The 17,361-nt window shown below is 61.9% G+C and overlaps 2 protein-coding genes across 4 annotated transcripts; both read right to left on the reverse strand.

Annotated features, from left to right (window-relative positions):
• Positions 1 to 9,583: 9,583 nt before the first annotated feature.
• MSRB1 (methionine sulfoxide reductase B1) lies at positions 9,584 to 12,185 on the reverse strand. 2 transcript variants are annotated; one of them, XM_012930251.3, is made up of 4 exons: positions 12,038 to 12,185; positions 11,226 to 11,374; positions 10,563 to 10,677; positions 9,584 to 10,054 (listed from the first exon to the last, which is right to left on the reverse strand). In XM_012930251.3, the coding sequence occupies exons 1-4, from the start codon at positions 12,090 to 12,092 to the stop codon at positions 10,023 to 10,025; spliced, it is 351 nt and encodes a 116-aa protein (XP_012785705.2). In that variant the 5' UTR covers positions 12,093 to 12,185; the 3' UTR covers positions 9,584 to 10,022. The 2 variants fall into 2 exon arrangements, with proteins under 2 accessions (XP_012785705.2, XP_058536451.1); XM_058680468.1 differs by lacking the exon at positions 9,584 to 10,054 and having other exon boundaries at positions 10,447 to 10,677.
• Positions 12,186 to 12,385: 200 nt separating this feature from the next.
• Positions 12,386 to 16,943, reverse strand: RPL3L (ribosomal protein L3 like). 2 transcript variants are annotated; one of them, XM_004596618.2, is made up of 10 exons: positions 16,816 to 16,943; positions 16,201 to 16,393; positions 15,407 to 15,575; positions 14,857 to 14,992; positions 13,973 to 14,159; positions 13,667 to 13,827; positions 13,061 to 13,162; positions 12,788 to 12,883; positions 12,581 to 12,700; positions 12,386 to 12,501 (listed from the first exon to the last, which is right to left on the reverse strand). In XM_004596618.2, exons 1-10 carry the CDS (start codon positions 16,816 to 16,818, stop codon positions 12,448 to 12,450), a joined length of 1,221 nt encoding a protein of 406 aa, XP_004596675.2. In that variant the 5' UTR covers positions 16,819 to 16,943; the 3' UTR covers positions 12,386 to 12,447. The 2 variants fall into 2 exon arrangements, with proteins under 2 accessions (XP_004596675.2, XP_058536415.1); XM_058680432.1 differs by lacking the exons at positions 15,407 to 15,575; positions 16,201 to 16,393; positions 16,816 to 16,943 and having other exon boundaries at positions 13,973 to 14,172; positions 14,857 to 15,182.
• Between the last annotated feature and the right edge of the window lie 418 nt (positions 16,944 to 17,361).

Consider the following 17,361-nt stretch of genomic DNA (forward strand, 5'->3'; position numbering starts at 1 on the left):
TTGGAAATTTTAAAATAATGAAATAGACATTCAATCAATAGCAGATGTGTTCAAAATGCCTTCTTATAATTTTGGATTGCATAGCTATGCATAATATTTTTCATGAAAAATTTTTAATTGGGGAAGGGCAACTCCATGGCAGAGCAGGATAAGCCTCCATCTGTGGCTCCGGCATCCCATATGGGTGTCAGTGTGAGTCAAGAGCTGCTCCATTTCCGATCAGGCTCCTGCTCCCGTGCCTGTGAAGACAGCAGCCGATGACTCAGCTCCTTGAGAGGAAGCAGCTCTCCGCCCTGGCTCGGGATCACTCCAGCTCCAGCCACTGCTGCCACGTGGGGAGTGAACTGTGGATAGAAGAACTCTCTGTAAATCTACCTTTCAAATAAAAATAAAAATTTAAAAATTAATTTTGGTGGCCTGGTGTGATACAGGCACCAAGATCCCATATGGATAGCAGTTTGTGTCCCGGCAGCTCCACTTCCCATCCAGCTCCCTGCCTGTGGCCTGGGAAAGCAGTCGAGGACGGCCCAGAGCCTTGGGACCCTGCACCCGTGTGGGAGACCCCGAAGAGGCTCTGGAATCCTGGCTTTGGCTCAGTTCCGGCCACTGTGGCCACTGGAGGAGTAAACCATCAAATGGAAGATCTTCCTCTCTGTTTCCCCTTTTCTCCATAAATTTGATCTGCCTTTTCAATAAAAAAATCTTTAAAAAATTAATTTTTGATTCGATAAAAATCTGCAGTCATGTCTTTACACTACTGAAGATTAACTTCTCATCCTTAAAATGTGATTTTTTAAAAAAGATTTATTTATTTTTATTGCAAAGTCATATACAGAGGGGGGTAAAGATCTTTCGTCCGCTGATTCACTCCCCAAGTGACCGCAACAGGAGCTGTGCCGATCTGAAGCCAGGAGCCTTGATCCTGCCTCTTCTGGGTCTCCCATGTGAGTGCAGGGTCCCAAAGCTGTGGGCCGTCCTCGACTGCTGTCCCAGGCCACAAGCAGGGAGCTGGATGGGAAGCAGGGCCACTGGAATTAGAACTGGCGCCCATATGGGATCCCAGCATATTCAAGGTAAAGACTTTAGCTGCTAGGCCACTGCACTGGGCCAAAAACGTGATTTATTTTTCCATTTTTTTAAAGATTGATTTTATTGGAAAGGCAGATGAACAGAGAGAAGGAGACAGAGAGCAAGATCTTCCATCTGATGATTCACTCCCCAAGTGGCTGCAACGGCCAAAGCTGCTGAACCAAAGCCAGAATCCAGGAACCTCCTCCAGGTCTCCCACATGGGTGCAGGGTCCCAAGGCTGTGGGCCGTCCCTGACTGCTTTCCCAGGCCACAAGCAGGGAGCCAGATGGTAAGTGGAGCTGCCGGGATTAGAACCGGCGCCCATATGGGATGGCGCGTTCAAAGCAAGGACCTTAACCATTATGCTAACGTGCCGGGTCCCAAAATGTGGTTTCTTAAATTGTAGGTAATGTCCATCCATGAGCTAACAGCTGTTTTCGTCCACATCAGCGACTCCAGCACTCAAAACCCTCAGCACCAGGACAGAACTCTGGAATTAAGCAGTGCTAAATTTCCCATTCAGTCCTTGGGTTGTTTTGCTTTATTGTGCAATTTCTTTTTTTTTTTAAGATTTATTTTTATTACAAAGTCAGATATACAGAGAGGAAGATCCTCTGTCCGATGGTTCACTCCCCAAGTGAGCGCAACGGCTGGTGCTGTGCCTATCCGGAGCCAGGAGCCAGGAACTTCCAACAGGTCTCCCATATGGGTGCAGGTCCCAAGGCTTTGGGCCGTCCTCGACTGCTTTCCCAGGCCACAAGCAGGGAGCTGGATGGGAAGTGGAGCTGCCGGGATTAGAACCGGGCCCATATGGGATCCTGGCGCGTTCAAGGCGAGGACTTCATCCGCTAGGCCACGGCGCCGGGCCCTATTGTGCAATTTCACGTTCTGAAATACTTAGCAAATAGTGACAGATTCATTCATTGTTCCATGTGCTGAAGCAAGATTTATCAAGAGCTAGCAAGAGCCAGACACTGGCGTTACAGAAAGATGAATTATTCAGGTGCTGGGTTTTGTGTAAACACAAGCTACCTACCACCTAAGTCAGTTCTCCACATCCTTACTCCCCAGTTTACGCCGAGGACGGCCCAAAGCTGGGGTTCCTGAACCGGCAGGGGAGACCCTGAAGAGGCTCCTGGCTTCGGATCGGCGCAGCCACTTGGGGAGTGAATCATCAGACAGAAGATCTTGCTCTCTGTCTCTCCTCCTCTCTATATCTGACTTTCCAATAAAAATAAATAAATCTTGAAAAAAGAAAGATTTATTTACATCTTAACCTGCTCCGGCACAGCACTGGCCCCACATCTTCATCCCTTTGATTCAGTGAAGTACTCAACACCCCAAATCTCTTCCACTTCTGCCATCCGGAGTCTGCAGTGGGACACGCCCGCGGAGGCCTGCTTCTCCACCCGCAGCGTTCGGGGCTGCGTCCTGGTGGGCGGCCTGGCCCTGCTGCCCCGCGCGCTCCCAGCCCCGTCCGAGCCCAGCGCTCGGGCCCCGCACCCGTGTGCTCGCGGCCGCGCGGCCGAGCGCCAGGCACTGCTCCCCAGGCACTCGGCCGGGAACTGGCGGCTGGAGCCGCGGGCCTGGCAGCGCAGGACGCGTTCTAGAACGCTTCCCGCGCCGCCGCCACAGCGCCGTCCGCCCGGCTCACCGGACACGCGCTCCCGCCGCCCCGAGAAGGCCGGCCACGGTCCTCGGGCGGCGCCCGGGGCAGGGCAGCGCGGGGAGTCCCGGGCGCACTCCCCGTCTCCCAAAGTCAAAAAGAAATGGACGCCGAGGCCGGAACCCCGGCCCAGGACCGGGTGGAAGCCAGTGCCGCCGCTCACCGAGGCGCCCGGCCCGTGGCTCCGGCGGGACTCCTGCTTCCGGCGCCGCTCGCCCGCGCCGCGGTCTCCTCAGCGCTCGGCCCTCACGGCAGCCCGGGGTCCGCGGCGCGCGACCGTTAGCGCCAGGCCCCGCCCCAGCGAGACCACGCCCCGGAGAGCCCCGCCCTGATGAGACCACGCCCCGGCTAGCCCCGCCCCACGCTCAGGCCCCGCCCCTCCCCGCTGCCCAGGTTCTCTCACAGGAGCGTGGCTCCCCTCTGCCCCTGCCGAGGGAGGCATGCGGTGCCACACTCGCCTGAAGAGGGCGCGAATGTCAGCAGGTCAGGGTATGGGGTGCCCCTGTTGGGCTGCCGCATGTCCCAACTGCGGTAACATTGCGGAAATTCTGGAAAGGATTCTGCCCTCGCCGCCTCAGGTGGCCCTGTGACAGCCCAGATTGGGGGTGTAGGTGGCTGTGACAGCCCAGATTGGGGGTACACGTGGCCCTGTGTCAGCCCAGATTGGGGGTACACGTGGCCCTGTGACAGCCCAGATTGGGGGTGCAGGTGGCCCTGTGTCAGCCCAGATTGGGGGTGCAGGTGGCTCTGTGTCAGCCCAGATTGGGGGTACACGTGGCCCTGTGACAGTCCAGATTGGGGTACATGTGGCCCTGTGTCAGTCCAGATTGGGGGAGCAGGTGGCCCTGTGACAGCCCAGATTGGGGTGCAGGTGGCCCTGTGACAGCCCAGATTGGGGGTGCAGGTGGCCCTGTGTCAGCCCAGATTAGGGGTACACGTGGCCGTGTGACAGCCCAGATTGGGGGTGCAGGTGGCCCTGTGACAGCCCAGATTGGGGTGCAGGTGGCCCTGTGACAGCCCAGATTGGGGTGCAGGTGGCCCTGTGACAGCCCAGATTGGGGTGCAGGTGGCCGTGTGACAGCCCAGATTGGGGGTGCAGGTGGCCCTGTGACAGCCCAGATTGGGGTGCAGGTGGCCCTGTGACAGCCCAGATTGGGGTGCAGGTGGCCCTGTGACAGCCCAGATTGGGGTGCAGGTGGTCCTGTGACAGCCCAGATTGGGGTGCAGGTGGCCCTGTGACAGCCCAGATTGGGGTGCAGGTGGCCCTGTGACAGCCCAGATTGGGGGTACACGTGGCCGTGTGACAGCCTAGATTGGGGGTGCAGGTGGCCCTGTGACAGCCCAGATTAGGGGTACACGTGGCCCTGTGACAGCCCAGATTGGGGTGCAGGTAGCTCTGTGTCAGCCCAGATTGGGGGTGCAGGTGGCTCTGTGTCAGCCCAGATTGGGGCACATGTGGCCCTGTGACAGCCCAGATTGGGGTACATGTGGCCCTGTGTCAGTCCAGATTGGGGGAGCAGGTGGCCCTGTGTCAGCCCAGATTGGGGGTACACGTGGCCCTGTGACAGCCCAGATTGGGGGTACATGTGGCCCTGTGACAGCCCAGATTGGGGTACATGTGGCCCTGTCAGTCCAGATTAGGGGTGCAGGTGGCCCTGTGACAGCCCAGATTGGGGGTACATGTGGCCCTGTGACAGCCCAGATTGGGGTGCAGGTGGCCCTGTGACAGCCCAGATTGGGGTGCAGGTGGTCCTGTGACAGCCCAGATTGGGGTGCAGGTGGCCGTGTGACAGCCCAGATTGGGGGTGCAGGTGGCCCTGTGACAGCCTAGATTGGGGGTACACGTGGCCCTGTGACAGCCCAGATTGGGGTGCAGGTGGCCCTGTGACAGCCCAGATTGGGGTGCAGGTGGTCCTGTGACAGCCCAGATTGGGGTGCAGGTGGCCCTGTGTCAGCCCAGATTGGGGGTACACGTGGCTGTGTGACAGCCCAGATTGGGGGTGCAGGTGGCTCTGACGGCCTGCGCTCATAGCACCTGTCAAATAAATGGGACTAGGAGCCCAGCACGCGGACATCAGGGTGCAGCCCAGGAACTCGAGGGGGCAACTGTGCCGCCCTTCCTCACGCCCAGGCCGGGAGCGTCCAAGCTGCCGGTGGACGAGGGATCAGGTGTGCGAGTGCAGGGCGGGTAGCGGCCCGGGAGGGCACAGAGGTGGTAGGCGCCAAGCACCAAGGTGCCGAACACGAGCGGCGCGTGGAGCACCCGCAGCACTGTCCCCTGCCCTAGCCGGCCCCGGTACCGGCCCTAGGCCGCCATCTACCTGCCATGGAGTCTCTGGGCGTCCAGGCCCGGGAGCGGGTCAGGTGGAGACTTGACTAGGCACGGGGCGGGCCGGAACGCTCCGCCCGGTCCAGGGCTGTGGCCCCACCTGGAACGCCCGGGGAGCCGCAGTGACCACGGGGAACCTGGTCCCCATCACGGGGAACCTTGAGCCCTGGGGGGGGCACCACCGCACTCACAAGACCAACCCCGCCCCTCTGGAACCACAACAGGTGCGCTGGCCTCGGTGAGAGCTGCATGGCTGGGCCCAGTGGACCAAAGAAGCAGGCGGCCTCGTGCGCCTGGCCCGGAAGCGGGGGCAGGGAGCTGCACTAACGGTTGTCATGCCAGTACGCAGCCTAGGGCATGGGTCTGCAGCGAGAGTAGGAGGTGAGGGCTGAGGAGGGATGGTTTGGGCATTGGGACACACAAGGATGAACTGAATTCAAACCTGTCCGAACTGTTCTGCTTGACTTAGCCCACCTGGCAGCACCCGAGACGTTGGCAGAGCAACCCTGCCCACAGAAATGAAGGTAGGGAAGCTCTGCCTGCGGGCCATCTCCTGGAGTGTGGTTCCTGCCTGGGTCACCTGCCCCCAACTCCCAGCACAGCCTGCCTGGGGAGGGCAGGCAAGCCAGAAGCGGAGCCACTCCCTCCCAGCTGCTAGGGCGCCTCTGGGGAACAGCTGACGGCCTTGACCCACAGACCTGGCTAGAGGAGGCCCCAGCAGGTCCCCAGCCAAGGACCCAGAGTCCACAGCTGCACCTGCCAGGTCGCAGCAAGCCTCAGCCCAGAGCCTCTGAATGGCATCGTGTTTGGCGTGCTGGCACTCACAGGGTCAGAGGAAGCTCATCTTCTGGTTTAGCTTGCAGCAGCTTTGTTCCAGCCTGGCTGGTTCTTCCCTCCGGCCTCTGCCAGGCTGCTCCCCCTGCTGGCCTCCTTCTACTCAGCTCCCCCTCTCTGCACCAGCCAGAAAACTTGACGAGGACACAAGGAGGAATGGGCCCGGGGAGTCCGGAGTCGGCATGGAGACTTGGGAGCTTTCCCTTCCACCTGCTCTAGCATGAAGGGCGGATGGGAACCCGGGGCCTGCGGCTGACACACAGCCCAGGCTGTCCTGGACCCCACTCTGGTCAGCATCAGAAGGCACCCTCCTTGGCTCAACCATCAGACACGTGGACAGCCAGCAGGTGCACCGTGAGGCTCAGAGTGGTAACTGAGCCGTAGGCGCTGCCTGTCCCTCAGGAGACGACTGACGGGACAAGGCGGCACAGCAGGAGGGTACAGCGAGTCCAGGGACAGGAGGAGGAGGCCCAGCCCGGCCCCCTGGACCCTGGCCAGGCTGTGTGTGTGCGCCTCCACCTCCCCTTGCAGACTGACGCTCTCCCTGTGGAGGGCTTTGATGGACATCTGTCTTGACCTCCCCTTGAACTCCAGAAGAGCAGGGGCAGTGCCAGCCATGGTCCCCACTGCGACCCATGGCCTTACTACACCACCACCACTCTGCCCCTTGCCTGGGCTGCCAGGGAGCCCCCACACACAGGGGCTCAGGAACTTGTGCTTTGCACAGCACACCTCCACACCTATTCCTGTAGCCTGCAAAGGGAGTGGTGGGAGGGCACCGTGGCCACACCCAGCTGGCCTTGATTTGTGTGGTTTTTCCACTTGGGATGCCAGCTTTGCCCCTATACAAAAAGGATGCGGCTCCCTCCCAGGAAGAGGACCCCTAAGGGACATCTCCCCCACCCGCACGCCCAGGAGCCCTCAGTGTGACCGGCCTCCTGTCCCAGGAGCCTGCGCTCTGCCGCACAAGGCCAGGGCGCCCCCTGCTGGCAGGTGTGAGCAGGGCTGTGAGCGCTGGAGGGTTTGGACTTCCTAACCACTGCCTAGCCTGGGGTGGGGACCCCTTGCTGACCCTCCCGGGAGGGTTGGGAACCAGCCAGAGGCATGGGTGTACTCAGGTGAGCACTTTAGTTTGCTCATTCATTCTGCAAATATTTGCTGCCCACTGCCCTGAGACAGTGGCCAGGTGGTCTGTTGGCAGCTTACCCAGAGCTCCCAGAACACAGCCCTTGGTCCCCAGGGAAGCACCTGACACAGCTGGGAGAGGACAGGCTGTGTTCTCATAGTGGTTGCAGGTGCTAAGCCCCTGGGAGGGGAGCGAGCCGGGGCACTAGAGCTAGAAACACCACCCTGTCCTCCGTCCAGCCCCTGCCAGCCAGGCCCCTCCAGACCAGCCAGCCCCGACACTCACTCCCAGGACAGAATGTGCACATGCGCATGGGGCCCTCAGAGGGATGCAGACAACTCCCACCTGCCTCACCATCCCCAGCATCTGCCCACTGACCCAGCTGTGGCCCTGAGCCTGGGGACACAGCCTGGATGGGTCAGCCAGGTTTGCAGGAGGCTGGTCTGTTCTTGGGCCATGTCCAGGGACAAACTGGACAGGGCGAGGTGCCAGGAATGCCAAGGCCAAGGCTCAGCCTTGGAACCCGACTCCTGTCTGCTCCACTACAGCCACCTGGAGTGTCGAGCAGCAGCAGCTCATGTGTGGTGGGCACAGCCCCTGCAGAGCTCCTCCCAGTGGAACCCCCTGCCCCATTTCCAGTGGCAATGCCCCTGAGGACATGTGGCCTGCCTGCAACCACTCGTTAACCGATGAGTGTAGGCCAGCCTGAGCCGGCACTGGGAGGCAGAGGCACCCGAGGGCCCAGGGGGGAGTTGCACCCAAAGAGCAGGGCACCCTGCTCAACAGCAGCACCCCCAAAAGGTACACTCGGTTCTAGTCCCCAGATCCAGAGGCTGCCAGAGCCAGCACTAAGTAGGGAGGACCCTGCCCTGGCCCCCCAACTCCGAACTCCAGCCATGGTGGAGAAGGGGGCTGGCTCTCATACTCCTCCCCCCATGTCCAGCCCTCCTCCAAGCAGGACATGCCCTAGCCCCTCTGTGCCAATCCCACATCTGGGAGCCAGGGCCTCTGCACAGCTCTATTCCCAGCGGACCCATCCCCTGAAGCCAACAGCAACGGCCCCTTTATCACCTTCCTCAACACAAGGGACTCGCTGGTGACCAGCCACAGGTCCCCTGGGCACGGGAAGACCTGGGCTGTGAGGAAGAGCAAAGACTGACTGGGGCACTCTGGGAGGCCTGCACCCAACCAGCTCCAGTGGGCCCTGAGGAAGGGGCTGCACCAGCCCCTACGCCAGATCTGTGCCAGCCCCCTCTCATCCTGACATCACTCCAGCTGACTGCAGGTCCCAGTGCCAGATGTTCCAAGAGGCCAATCTGAGAGGAGGGCAGTCCCTCGCCACGGCTCAGTCCCCAGATGCCCACAGTGGCCAGGGCGGAGCCAGGCTGAGGCGGGCTCCTTGAACACCTGCCCCAACACGCGAGACACAGATAGAATTCCAGGTTCCTGGTATTGGTCATTTGGGGAGTGAGCTTACAGATCTCTCTCCTCCTCTCCCTTTCCAATACTTTTTTTTTTTCCCCTTAAAAATGGGGCCGGTGGGAAGCCAGCATGGTGGCCTAGCAGCAAAGTCCTCGCCTTGCACGCGCCAGGATTCCATATGGGTACCAGTTCCATATGGGTCCCAGCAGCTCCACTTCCCATCCAGCTCCCTGCTTGTGGCTTGGAAAGGCAGTCAAGGACAGCCCAAAGCCTTGGGACCCTGCACCTGCATGGGAGACCCAGAAGAGCTCCTGGCTCCTGGCTTCGGATTGGCACAGCACCAGCTGTTGCGGTCACTTGGGGAGTGAACCATTGGTCAGAAGATCTTCTTCTCTGTCTCTCCTCCTCTCTTTCTCTCTCCCTCTCTCTATATATATATCTGACTTTGCAATAAATACATTTTTAAATAAATAAATCTTTAAAAGGGGGGGGCTGGTGTTGTGGCAAAGTGCGTCAAACCACTGTCTGTGGTGCTAGTATCCCCTACAGACTGGTTTGAGTTCCAATCCAGCTGCCTGCTGGTGGTGTAGGTAGACACAGAACACGGCCTAGGGGTTTGTACCCCGGCACCCTCAGAGGAGACACAGAGGAAGCTCCTGGCTTCAGCTGGACATCTGGGAAGTAGACCACCATACAGAAGATCTCTCTTTCTACAGATCTGACTCAAATAAATAAATAAACCCTTAATAAAAGTTCACAGAAAATGGAATAAAAAGAAATTTTGGTGCAGAATTGTTCAAATCCATATATGGTTATTTCATAAGAGCCATTTCCCACAGACCCGCTGCAGGCAGTAGGCACTGCCTGTGGGCACACAAAACATGTGTTCCCACCCCCCAGGGCATGCCTGCTCCCATGGTGGCACACCATGCCCCCTGCCTGACCACAGGGGCTGAGCGGCAGCCCCTCCCTCCCCAACACACACACGCTGTGCCGTGACTGCCCCGTGTACCCTGTTCATGGGGTGTCCCCTCCACCCAGCACAAACCAGGAGAGTCGGCCTCAGCAGCGCCAGCAGAGGTCACGGCCACCCCGACACGGTACAGAGAGCAGACACACTGCGTGGCTCAGCTGCACCTGCTTTACTCTCTCTACCCAGGGACACACACACATCCTGGGCAGCGAGGGCTCGCGAGCGTATGGCTGGGTGCTGGGGAGGGACAGGTGTGTGGGCACGAGCTGTGCCAGGCTTGGACAAAGAGTCACAGCTGCTTCACCGAGCGCTCACGGAGCCTGCACGGCTGATGAAACATGGAGGGTCTGAGGGCTGCCCCCAACAGGTCACAAACATCACCACTCTGGCTGGCCTAGAAGCGTTTGGCCAGAGTAGATCATGCAGTGACCAGGGCAGGGGCAGTGGCGGTGAGGGGAGTGGACCCCACTGGGCAGGTCCAGGAGGGGCCTGAGACAGCTGTGCACACCCCGGGCCCAGCCAGGCAGACAGGCCACCTTTCCAAGGTGGTCCTCCTGGTCGGAGAGCCAAGCATGGCCACAGGAATGAGCGTGGACAACCATCTACTGTTCCTGGGAAGCAAGAGCGTCCCCACCTGAAAACACAGAGGGAGAGAAGCCCATCATGGGGGACCTGTAGGGACATGCCCCAAGCCCTACGGGGAACAGCAGACACCATCGCTGGAGCCGGACCCCTCGCCCTGTGCCCTGAGCCCTACGGGGAGCAGCAGACACCAGGCCCCGGCAGTCCCAATGCATGGAGAATGGCCCTGGGGACAGCAAAGCAACAGCAAGGATGGGAGCAGAGGCGTGCAAGGAGCCCCAGCGTCGGGGTCTGCAGACAGGCATTGGGGGACAACGGCCACACAGAATGCCTGCCATGTGGCCACATACGCACGGGGCTCTCACCGTCTGCTGGCACAAGGGCAAGAGGGCATAGCTCTCATGGGCCGGGTCAGGGGGAGGACAAGACCCAGAGAGGCTGGGACGCCAGCCTTGGACTCTAGTGCGAGATGGGGCTGCCCGACCTCTGCCAAAGCCGCCCTCTGACCACCCTTTGTGGGGCACTCCCCCAGTACCCCCAGCCTGGGACGGTCCCCTCACCTTTAGGGACAAACTTGAGTGTGTTGCTGAAGATTCAGAAGCGTGACTGCCCTGGCTTCGGGCCATCATTGAGGAACTCGTGGCCGAGCCGGTGGCCACACTTGCCACAAGACACCTGGGAAGACAAGGTCACCCCCTGGAGCAGCCACAGCAACTGCCGGATGACTGCCGGACTGCCCCAGCAGCCTGGGAACCCGAGGGGCCGGCGGCCTGGACACTAGGCATTGGGAATGGCAGCCCTGCTCCCCGTGTCCCCCTGAGAACCCTAGACCTCTCCAAGGAACCAAGGTGTGGCACAGCATGATAAGCCACCACCTGTGATGTCAGCACCCCATATGGGAGCCGGTTCTAATCCCAGCAGCTCCACTTCCCATCCAGCTCCCTTCTTGTGGCCTGGGAAAGCAGTTGAGGACGGCCCAAAGCCTTGGGACCCTGCACCCGTGTGGGAGACCTGGAGGAAGCTCCTGACTCCTGGCTTGGGCCTAGCACAGCCCCTGCTGTTGCGGCCATCTGGAAAGTCAACCAGCAGGTGAACAATCTCTAACTGCCTTTCAGATAAATCTTCTTCAAAAATTAAAATAAAAACCATCTGGTGGCCACTCCCCGGCTGAGGCCTGAGCAGACTGGACCAGACTTGGAGTGGCAAGCTCACTCGCGCAGCACCTTGAGCGCTCCAGGCCGGTTGTCCTCGGGACACTTGGTCACACTGTCGGCATGAATGGTCTCGGTGAACGCAGGCCACGGGGACGAGTGAGCGTACTTGGAGCGACTGGAGAAGAGCTCATAACCGCACTTGGTGCACACGTAGACGCCTGGCAGCCAAGCACCGGGGTCAGCAGCTGCTGCAGCCTCTGGCCAGTGGAGCTCTCCAGGACTGCACGGCACCCCTGCTTCCCCGAGGGGGCGAGGTCGCAAAGACGTGCCAGAACCCAGAACAGGAACTGGACAGGACGGGGTCCACCCTCTCCCACCGCCCCTGCCTTTAAGCCGACAGGCGCCAGCAGCTGTCCAGGGCAGTGAGAATGGGGTCTCACATTGGCAGCGCTGTTTGACCACCGGGGACCCAGGCCAGGGGTCCGAGGACGGGGCGAGGTGATGTCCAGCAGTCTGTTTCCTTCCACCCCCGCCCAGCCCCAGGGGAGCGCCCACTGCTCACAGGGGAGCCCAGCCTTGGACATATGTCAACCACAGCGGGCACCTCGGCAGGGCCTCTGGCCAGGGCCGGGGGGCCAGCCATGCCCTGGCCAGAGGCCCTGCCGAGGTGCCCCAGGCTCCCCAGCCGCCCCAGGCCCTACGATCACCGGCCAGGGCCAGGGGCCGGCGGCGGCTCCGGTGAGCGGTCCCGGGACCCCGAGCCCTGAGCGGGCAAAGCGACGCGGGCCGCGCACCCGCCCCCGCCCGGCCGGCCCATCGCGCCCTGCCAAGCCCCAAGGCTACCCAGCGCCGCAGCCCCCGGAAGCCGCTGCCGGCCAAACCTGGCTCAAAGTGGTTCTGGAAGACCTCGCCGCCAAAGAAGCTGCAGAACGCCATGGCGCCGCCGGCCGCCGCGCTCGCCGCCGCGCAGCCGCTTAAGGGCCGGGGCGGGACCAATCAGCAGCGACTCCTCCCCACATTGGCCAATCATCGCCGAGGACAAACCCCCTCCCACGGGACGCATTTTAGCGTCAGCCTCTCGCGGCCCCGCCCCCAAAGGAACCACCCTATCACGTCTCCCCAGCAAGCCCCGCCCACCGAACAAGGACCACTCCCGAGCCGCCTTCTCGCGGCCCCGCCCCCGCAGCCCCGCCCCGCCCCCGGTGTCCGGCGCAGGGTGCGAGACTAGGACGGCTGTGTCCGGCTTTTATTGGACGGATGGGGCAGCGCGCTGGGCTCCGTGTCCCGCCGCCTACAGGTCTCCCGCGGCCTCCGGCTTCTCCTCCAGGTGCTTCTTCTGGGGGCCCTGGCGGGGACAGCAGGGCGTCACCCGCGGCGCCGACTGGACGCTGCGGGCCCGCGGTGCGGGGGGACGGCCGGCTCACCATGAAGGCCCTCTTCTCCTGGGCCGTCTGGAAGCGGCCGTGCCCGAACTTGGAGGTGGTGTCGATGAACTTGAGCTCAACGCTCTCCAGGGCCCTGCGGCTGTGGTGCACCAGGAGGGACTGGGGGCCGAGGAGAGTCCGGTCACCTCCCGCCTGGCCCCTGCCAACCCGCAGCCCCGCGGAAGGCGGCGTCCCCCGCGCCCTGACCTTCCTCAGCGTGATGACCCGCTTCTTGGTGCCCGCAATGCAGCCCTTCAGCATCACGAAGTCGTTGTTAACCTCCCCGTAGTGAGGAAAGCCGCCCTGGGCAGAGGGTGGCCGGCAAAGGCACAGGTCAGGGGCCGCCATAGGCACAGGGCTCGCCCCACATCCCCTTGATCGCAGCGTCCAGAGGGCTTCGGGCGTTTGGCCTGCATGGGTGGACGGCGTCCGCTGTGGGCCCCACAGTGTAGGGCCGGGCCAGCCTGGCTGCTGCCTTACCAGTGGTGTGATGCACTTGTCTGTCACGTCATAGCTGGTGGACGCGTTGTTTCTAACCATCTTCCCATCCTGTACATGCAGCCCCCGGCCAATGCGGTAGATCTGTGCAGGGAAGAGCGGCCAGGCGGTCAGCTCCTGGGGCTGGCTCACGTCCCGGGGGCATCCAGAGCCTGCACACACACACACACACACACCCCGACGTCCTGGGGGCATCCAGAGCCTGCACACACACACACACACACACACACACACCGACGTCCTGGGGGCATCCAGAGCCTGCACACACACACACACACACACACACACACACACACACCGACGTCCTGGGGGCATCCAGAGCCTGCACACACACACACACACACACACACACCGACGTCCTGGGGGCATCCAGAGCCTGCACACACACACACACACACACACACACCGACGTCCTGGGGGCATCCAGAGCCTGCACACACACACACACACACACACACACACCGACGTCCTGGGGGCATCCAGAGCCTGCACACACACACACACACACACACACCCCGACGTCTCGGGGGGCATCCAGAGCCTGCACACACACACACTCCTCCCTGGGGCCTGAGGGCTGGAGCACACCTTCTTGTTGAGCTCTGTCCGGTGGTGGTAGCCCTTCTGCCCAGCCCGGGCGATGGAGCAGCCTACACGGGCGGGGTGCCAGGCACCGATGCAAGCCACCTTGCGCAGGCCCTTGTGGGTCTTGCGCGGTAGCTTCTTGGTGTGCCAGCGGCTCGTGACCCCTGTAGGGGAAGGTGTTGGGGGCTGAGACACTGTTCCAGCTGCCCCTGCCCACACACTGCCAACTCCCCTTTGACCCCCCACCCCACCCCTGCAGGCCCCACACCCCCACCCTGCAGGCCCCCACACCACCCCGTTGGTTCCCACCTTTGAACCCCCGGCCCTTGGTGACGGCGATGACATCAATGACCTCACTGTGGCTGAAGACGCTGTGGACCGGCACCTGCTTCTCCAGCCGAGCCTGGGCCCAGGCCACCTTCTCAGCCACTGTGCCACCGTTCAGCTGGATCTCCATGATGTGGGCTTTCTTCTGGCGGAAGGGCAGCAGCTTCATCTGTGGAATGTGCCTGGCGCGTGAGGGCCACATGTGGGACTCTCAAGGCACCCGAGCGTTAGGGAGTCCGCACTGGAATGGGGGACAGAGGAGGGAAGGGTCCCTGGGCAAAGCCTGGGGGGTGGGAGGGCCGCATGCAGGAATAGGAGAAACTAATGTGGCCAGGCAGAGCTGGAGGGGGTGAGCGGAGGTGGACGGGGTGAGCGGAGGTGGACGGGAATGAGCAGAGCTGGACAAGGAGGGAGCGGGGCAAATGGCTCAGTGTGTGTTCACAGCGCCCATGGCCTGTGGTCTACCCGTCTGCTCAGGGTGATGGGCAGGCCCCAGTGGCAGCTCGAGGTGGGGAGGGGACAACCAAGAGGCTTTTCCTTGTCAGCAGGGTGTCCAGATGCTGCTGGGCGCCTGTCACCCCACATCTGCTTGAGCCCCCAGGGATAATGGTGGATTCACACACATGCAGCTGAGCAGCATGAGCCTTGCACTAGATGCTGGGCGGGAGCCCCCGGCCCATCGGGCCATCCCAAGCAGATGCCCCACTGCCCTGGAGCCCTAGGAGGGCCCTGACACTGGTCGTCCCACGCCTGTGCCCAACGAAGCCTCCTGGCCAGCCCTTCGGGCCCCTGCACCTGTCAGGAGTGTGTGCTATTTTTAGGCTGGGCCTGTTTTGCGGAGGCGGTGGCGGGGAGGGTGCGCCGACCTGGGTGTGGACGATGACCCGGATAACCTTGCAGTACTTCTTCATGGCGGCGAAGTCCTTCTGGAGCTGTCGCTTGCCGTCGGCATCACGCCACCTCTTACAAGCCTTGGTGAAAGCCTTCTTCCTGCTCCTGTGCCTGAGCCACACAGGGGGAGCTCGGGGACTGGGGAGCTGTGCCGGCAGCCAGCAGTGGGCACCCCTGGTGCTGAGCCCTGCCTGGAAATACCCCTGCAGAGCGGGCTCCCTCCCTGGCTGCTGGGACCCCAGGGTGTGTGGGAGCTTGCATAAGGGGATGTGGGCCAGCCCTGGAGTCCGACACCTGAGGCCAGCCTCCGCTGACCCCACCTTAGGGCAGCCTTGGACGTACCCTGGCTGGACTTCCCGATTCTGCGCAGAAGGGGCGGGGGTCACTCCTGTGGAGGCTCGTGCGCCCACACACAGCCCTCCTGACCTCCCACTCAGGGTCCGGTCCTTGCCCTTTCCCCCAGGCCACCACCCCATCCTCGCGGCCTTGGTCACCCCTGCCCTGCTGGCCAAGGGAGGCCCTCACCAGTCCTTGTAGAAGCGGCGGCGGCATTCATCGCTGAGATGCTGGGCGAAGACGGTCTTGAAGCTGCGCAGGCCGCGAGGCGTGGCCACATAGCCCACCACGCCCACCACCACCAGCGGTGGCGTCTCCACGATGGTCACCGCCTCCACCTCCTCCCGCTTGGAGATTTCTAGGTGGGGTCCCCGAGGGGCGCAAGAGGGGAGGGTGAGCCGTGTGGCCCATTGCCAGGGGCTGTCCCTCTTCTACCGGAGCCCCGTGGCGCACTGACCGAATCATCACAGACCTATGCCTAGCAATTCTAGAAAGACCCGCTGTTACCTCCAAAAGCACGATTTTGTGGTTGTTACTGCTTGGGCGGCTTGGAAAGCAGCTTGGCAGTGGCACCAGTGCCCCACAGTGCAGGGCTCCACTTTCAATCCAGGTCCCCGCTAATGCGCTGGGAATGGCCCAAGTGCTGGAGACCAGCGTGCAGTTCCTGGCTTCTGGCTCCTGGCCCAGGCCTGGCCATTGCAGCCATTTAAGCAAGTCAAGTGAGCCACCTCTCCCAGGGTAGTCCACGACTGACTCCAAGCAAAGGGCCAGGGAGCAGGTGGCCACACAGGAGGGCATTTGATCTGCAGCTTCCTGCTGAGGCAGCACGCCCGCAGCTCAGGGGCCAGCTGGCACCACTGCCCTGACTGGGAATCCCTGGGCCAGGGTCTTGTCCTCTTTGTCGGCTGGCCCTTCCTGAACGCTGAGCGTGACTTGAGGTCCCCGGCCGCCCTGGCCTCTCCCACACCCTGACAGTGACTCACTGAGCCCTGGGCGGTGCACCTCCCGCAGTGTGTGCGTCATGCCTGCCTTATATCCCAGGAAGGCCGTGAGGTGCACAGGCTGGCTGGGGTCATCCCGCGGCCACGTCTTCACCTTGCCCCGGTGTCTGCGGCTCCTCTTGTGGGGCAGAAAGCCCAGGTGTCCGTGCCGAGGAGCTGAGAACTTCCGGTGGGACTGCAGGCAGAAGGGAGAGAGGGCAAAATGTGTCAGGATGAGCCCAGAGCCTGCTGGGCCAGAGGTGGGCCAGACCCCAGAGGGAGGCCAGCCGGCCCTTGGGCCTCCGGGCTGTCCTCAGGTGGCCTCCCACCTCAGTGGGCTCGCCTGCAGGGCTCGGCAGGGAAGCCCCCTCGGGCAGGAGGGCCCGGTGGCAGGTGTGCCTGCCCAGCTCCTCATCCTGTCCACCCCACCTGACCAGCCCTGCACCCCTACTGCCTCCTCTGACCTCCCCAACCTTCCCAGCCCTAAGAACTGCTCTTGTGGGGAGAGGCCAGAGTCTGTCTGCCGCCCGTCTCCCCGCACTGTGAAAGGCCATCCCCCCACCCTGGCTCCAGCTCAGCCCACACACATCCCATGGCTGTGACCCTGGTCCCACTGACCATGGCTGCAGACCCCTGAGTCAGGAGGGGCCTCCCCGCCAGACGCTGGAGGGCAAGTGGCGAGGCCGGGACACGGGCAGGCAGCTCCCGGATTTAGCACCTGGCAGGAGTGTGGGTCATCTGCCACAGCAGCTCAGCCTCTGTGCCAGGAGCGGACGGCGGGGGAGGGGCACCTGGCCCGCCTTCATATGCACAGCCCTCTCCCAGGAGAACAACTCCGTGTGCTAGGGGACACAGGGTCCTGACCACAGGGTTCTGTCAGTCTGCATAGTGGGGGGTCATGTCCTCCACTGAGGGGAAGCAAGAAGGATGACCCAGCGCCCCAAGGTTCACGGGGGGGGGTAGCTTTTAAGATCTGGACCCGTAGGGACAGCACTGGGGTGCAGCATGTTAACCCACCATTGGGGGTGCCTGGATTCCATATTGGGATGCCACTGTGAGAATTCACACTTTCATTAGTATTTTTTTTAAAGTTTATTTATAGTGTTAAGTCAGATATACAGAGAGGAGGAGACACAGAGAGGAAGATATTCCGTCTGATGATTC

The sequence above is a fragment of the Ochotona princeps genome, chromosome 24, assembly GCF_030435755.1.
Source record: "Ochotona princeps isolate mOchPri1 chromosome 24, mOchPri1.hap1, whole genome shotgun sequence".
Taxonomy (NCBI): Eukaryota; Metazoa; Chordata; class Mammalia; order Lagomorpha; family Ochotonidae; genus Ochotona; species Ochotona princeps.

What these genes read in the sequence shown, in the direction of transcription:
- RPL3L (XM_004596618.2), bottom strand. An exon ending in GGTGCACCGCCCAGGGCTCA is followed by an intron (nt 15,576 to 16,200) that starts GTGAGTCACTGT and finishes GACCCCACCTAG; the next exon opens with AAATCTCCAAGCGGGAGGAG. An exon ending in GGGTCATCGTCCACACCCAG is followed by an intron (nt 14,160 to 14,856) that starts GTCGGCGCACCC and finishes CACATTCCACAG; the next exon opens with ATGAAGCTGCTGCCCTTCCG.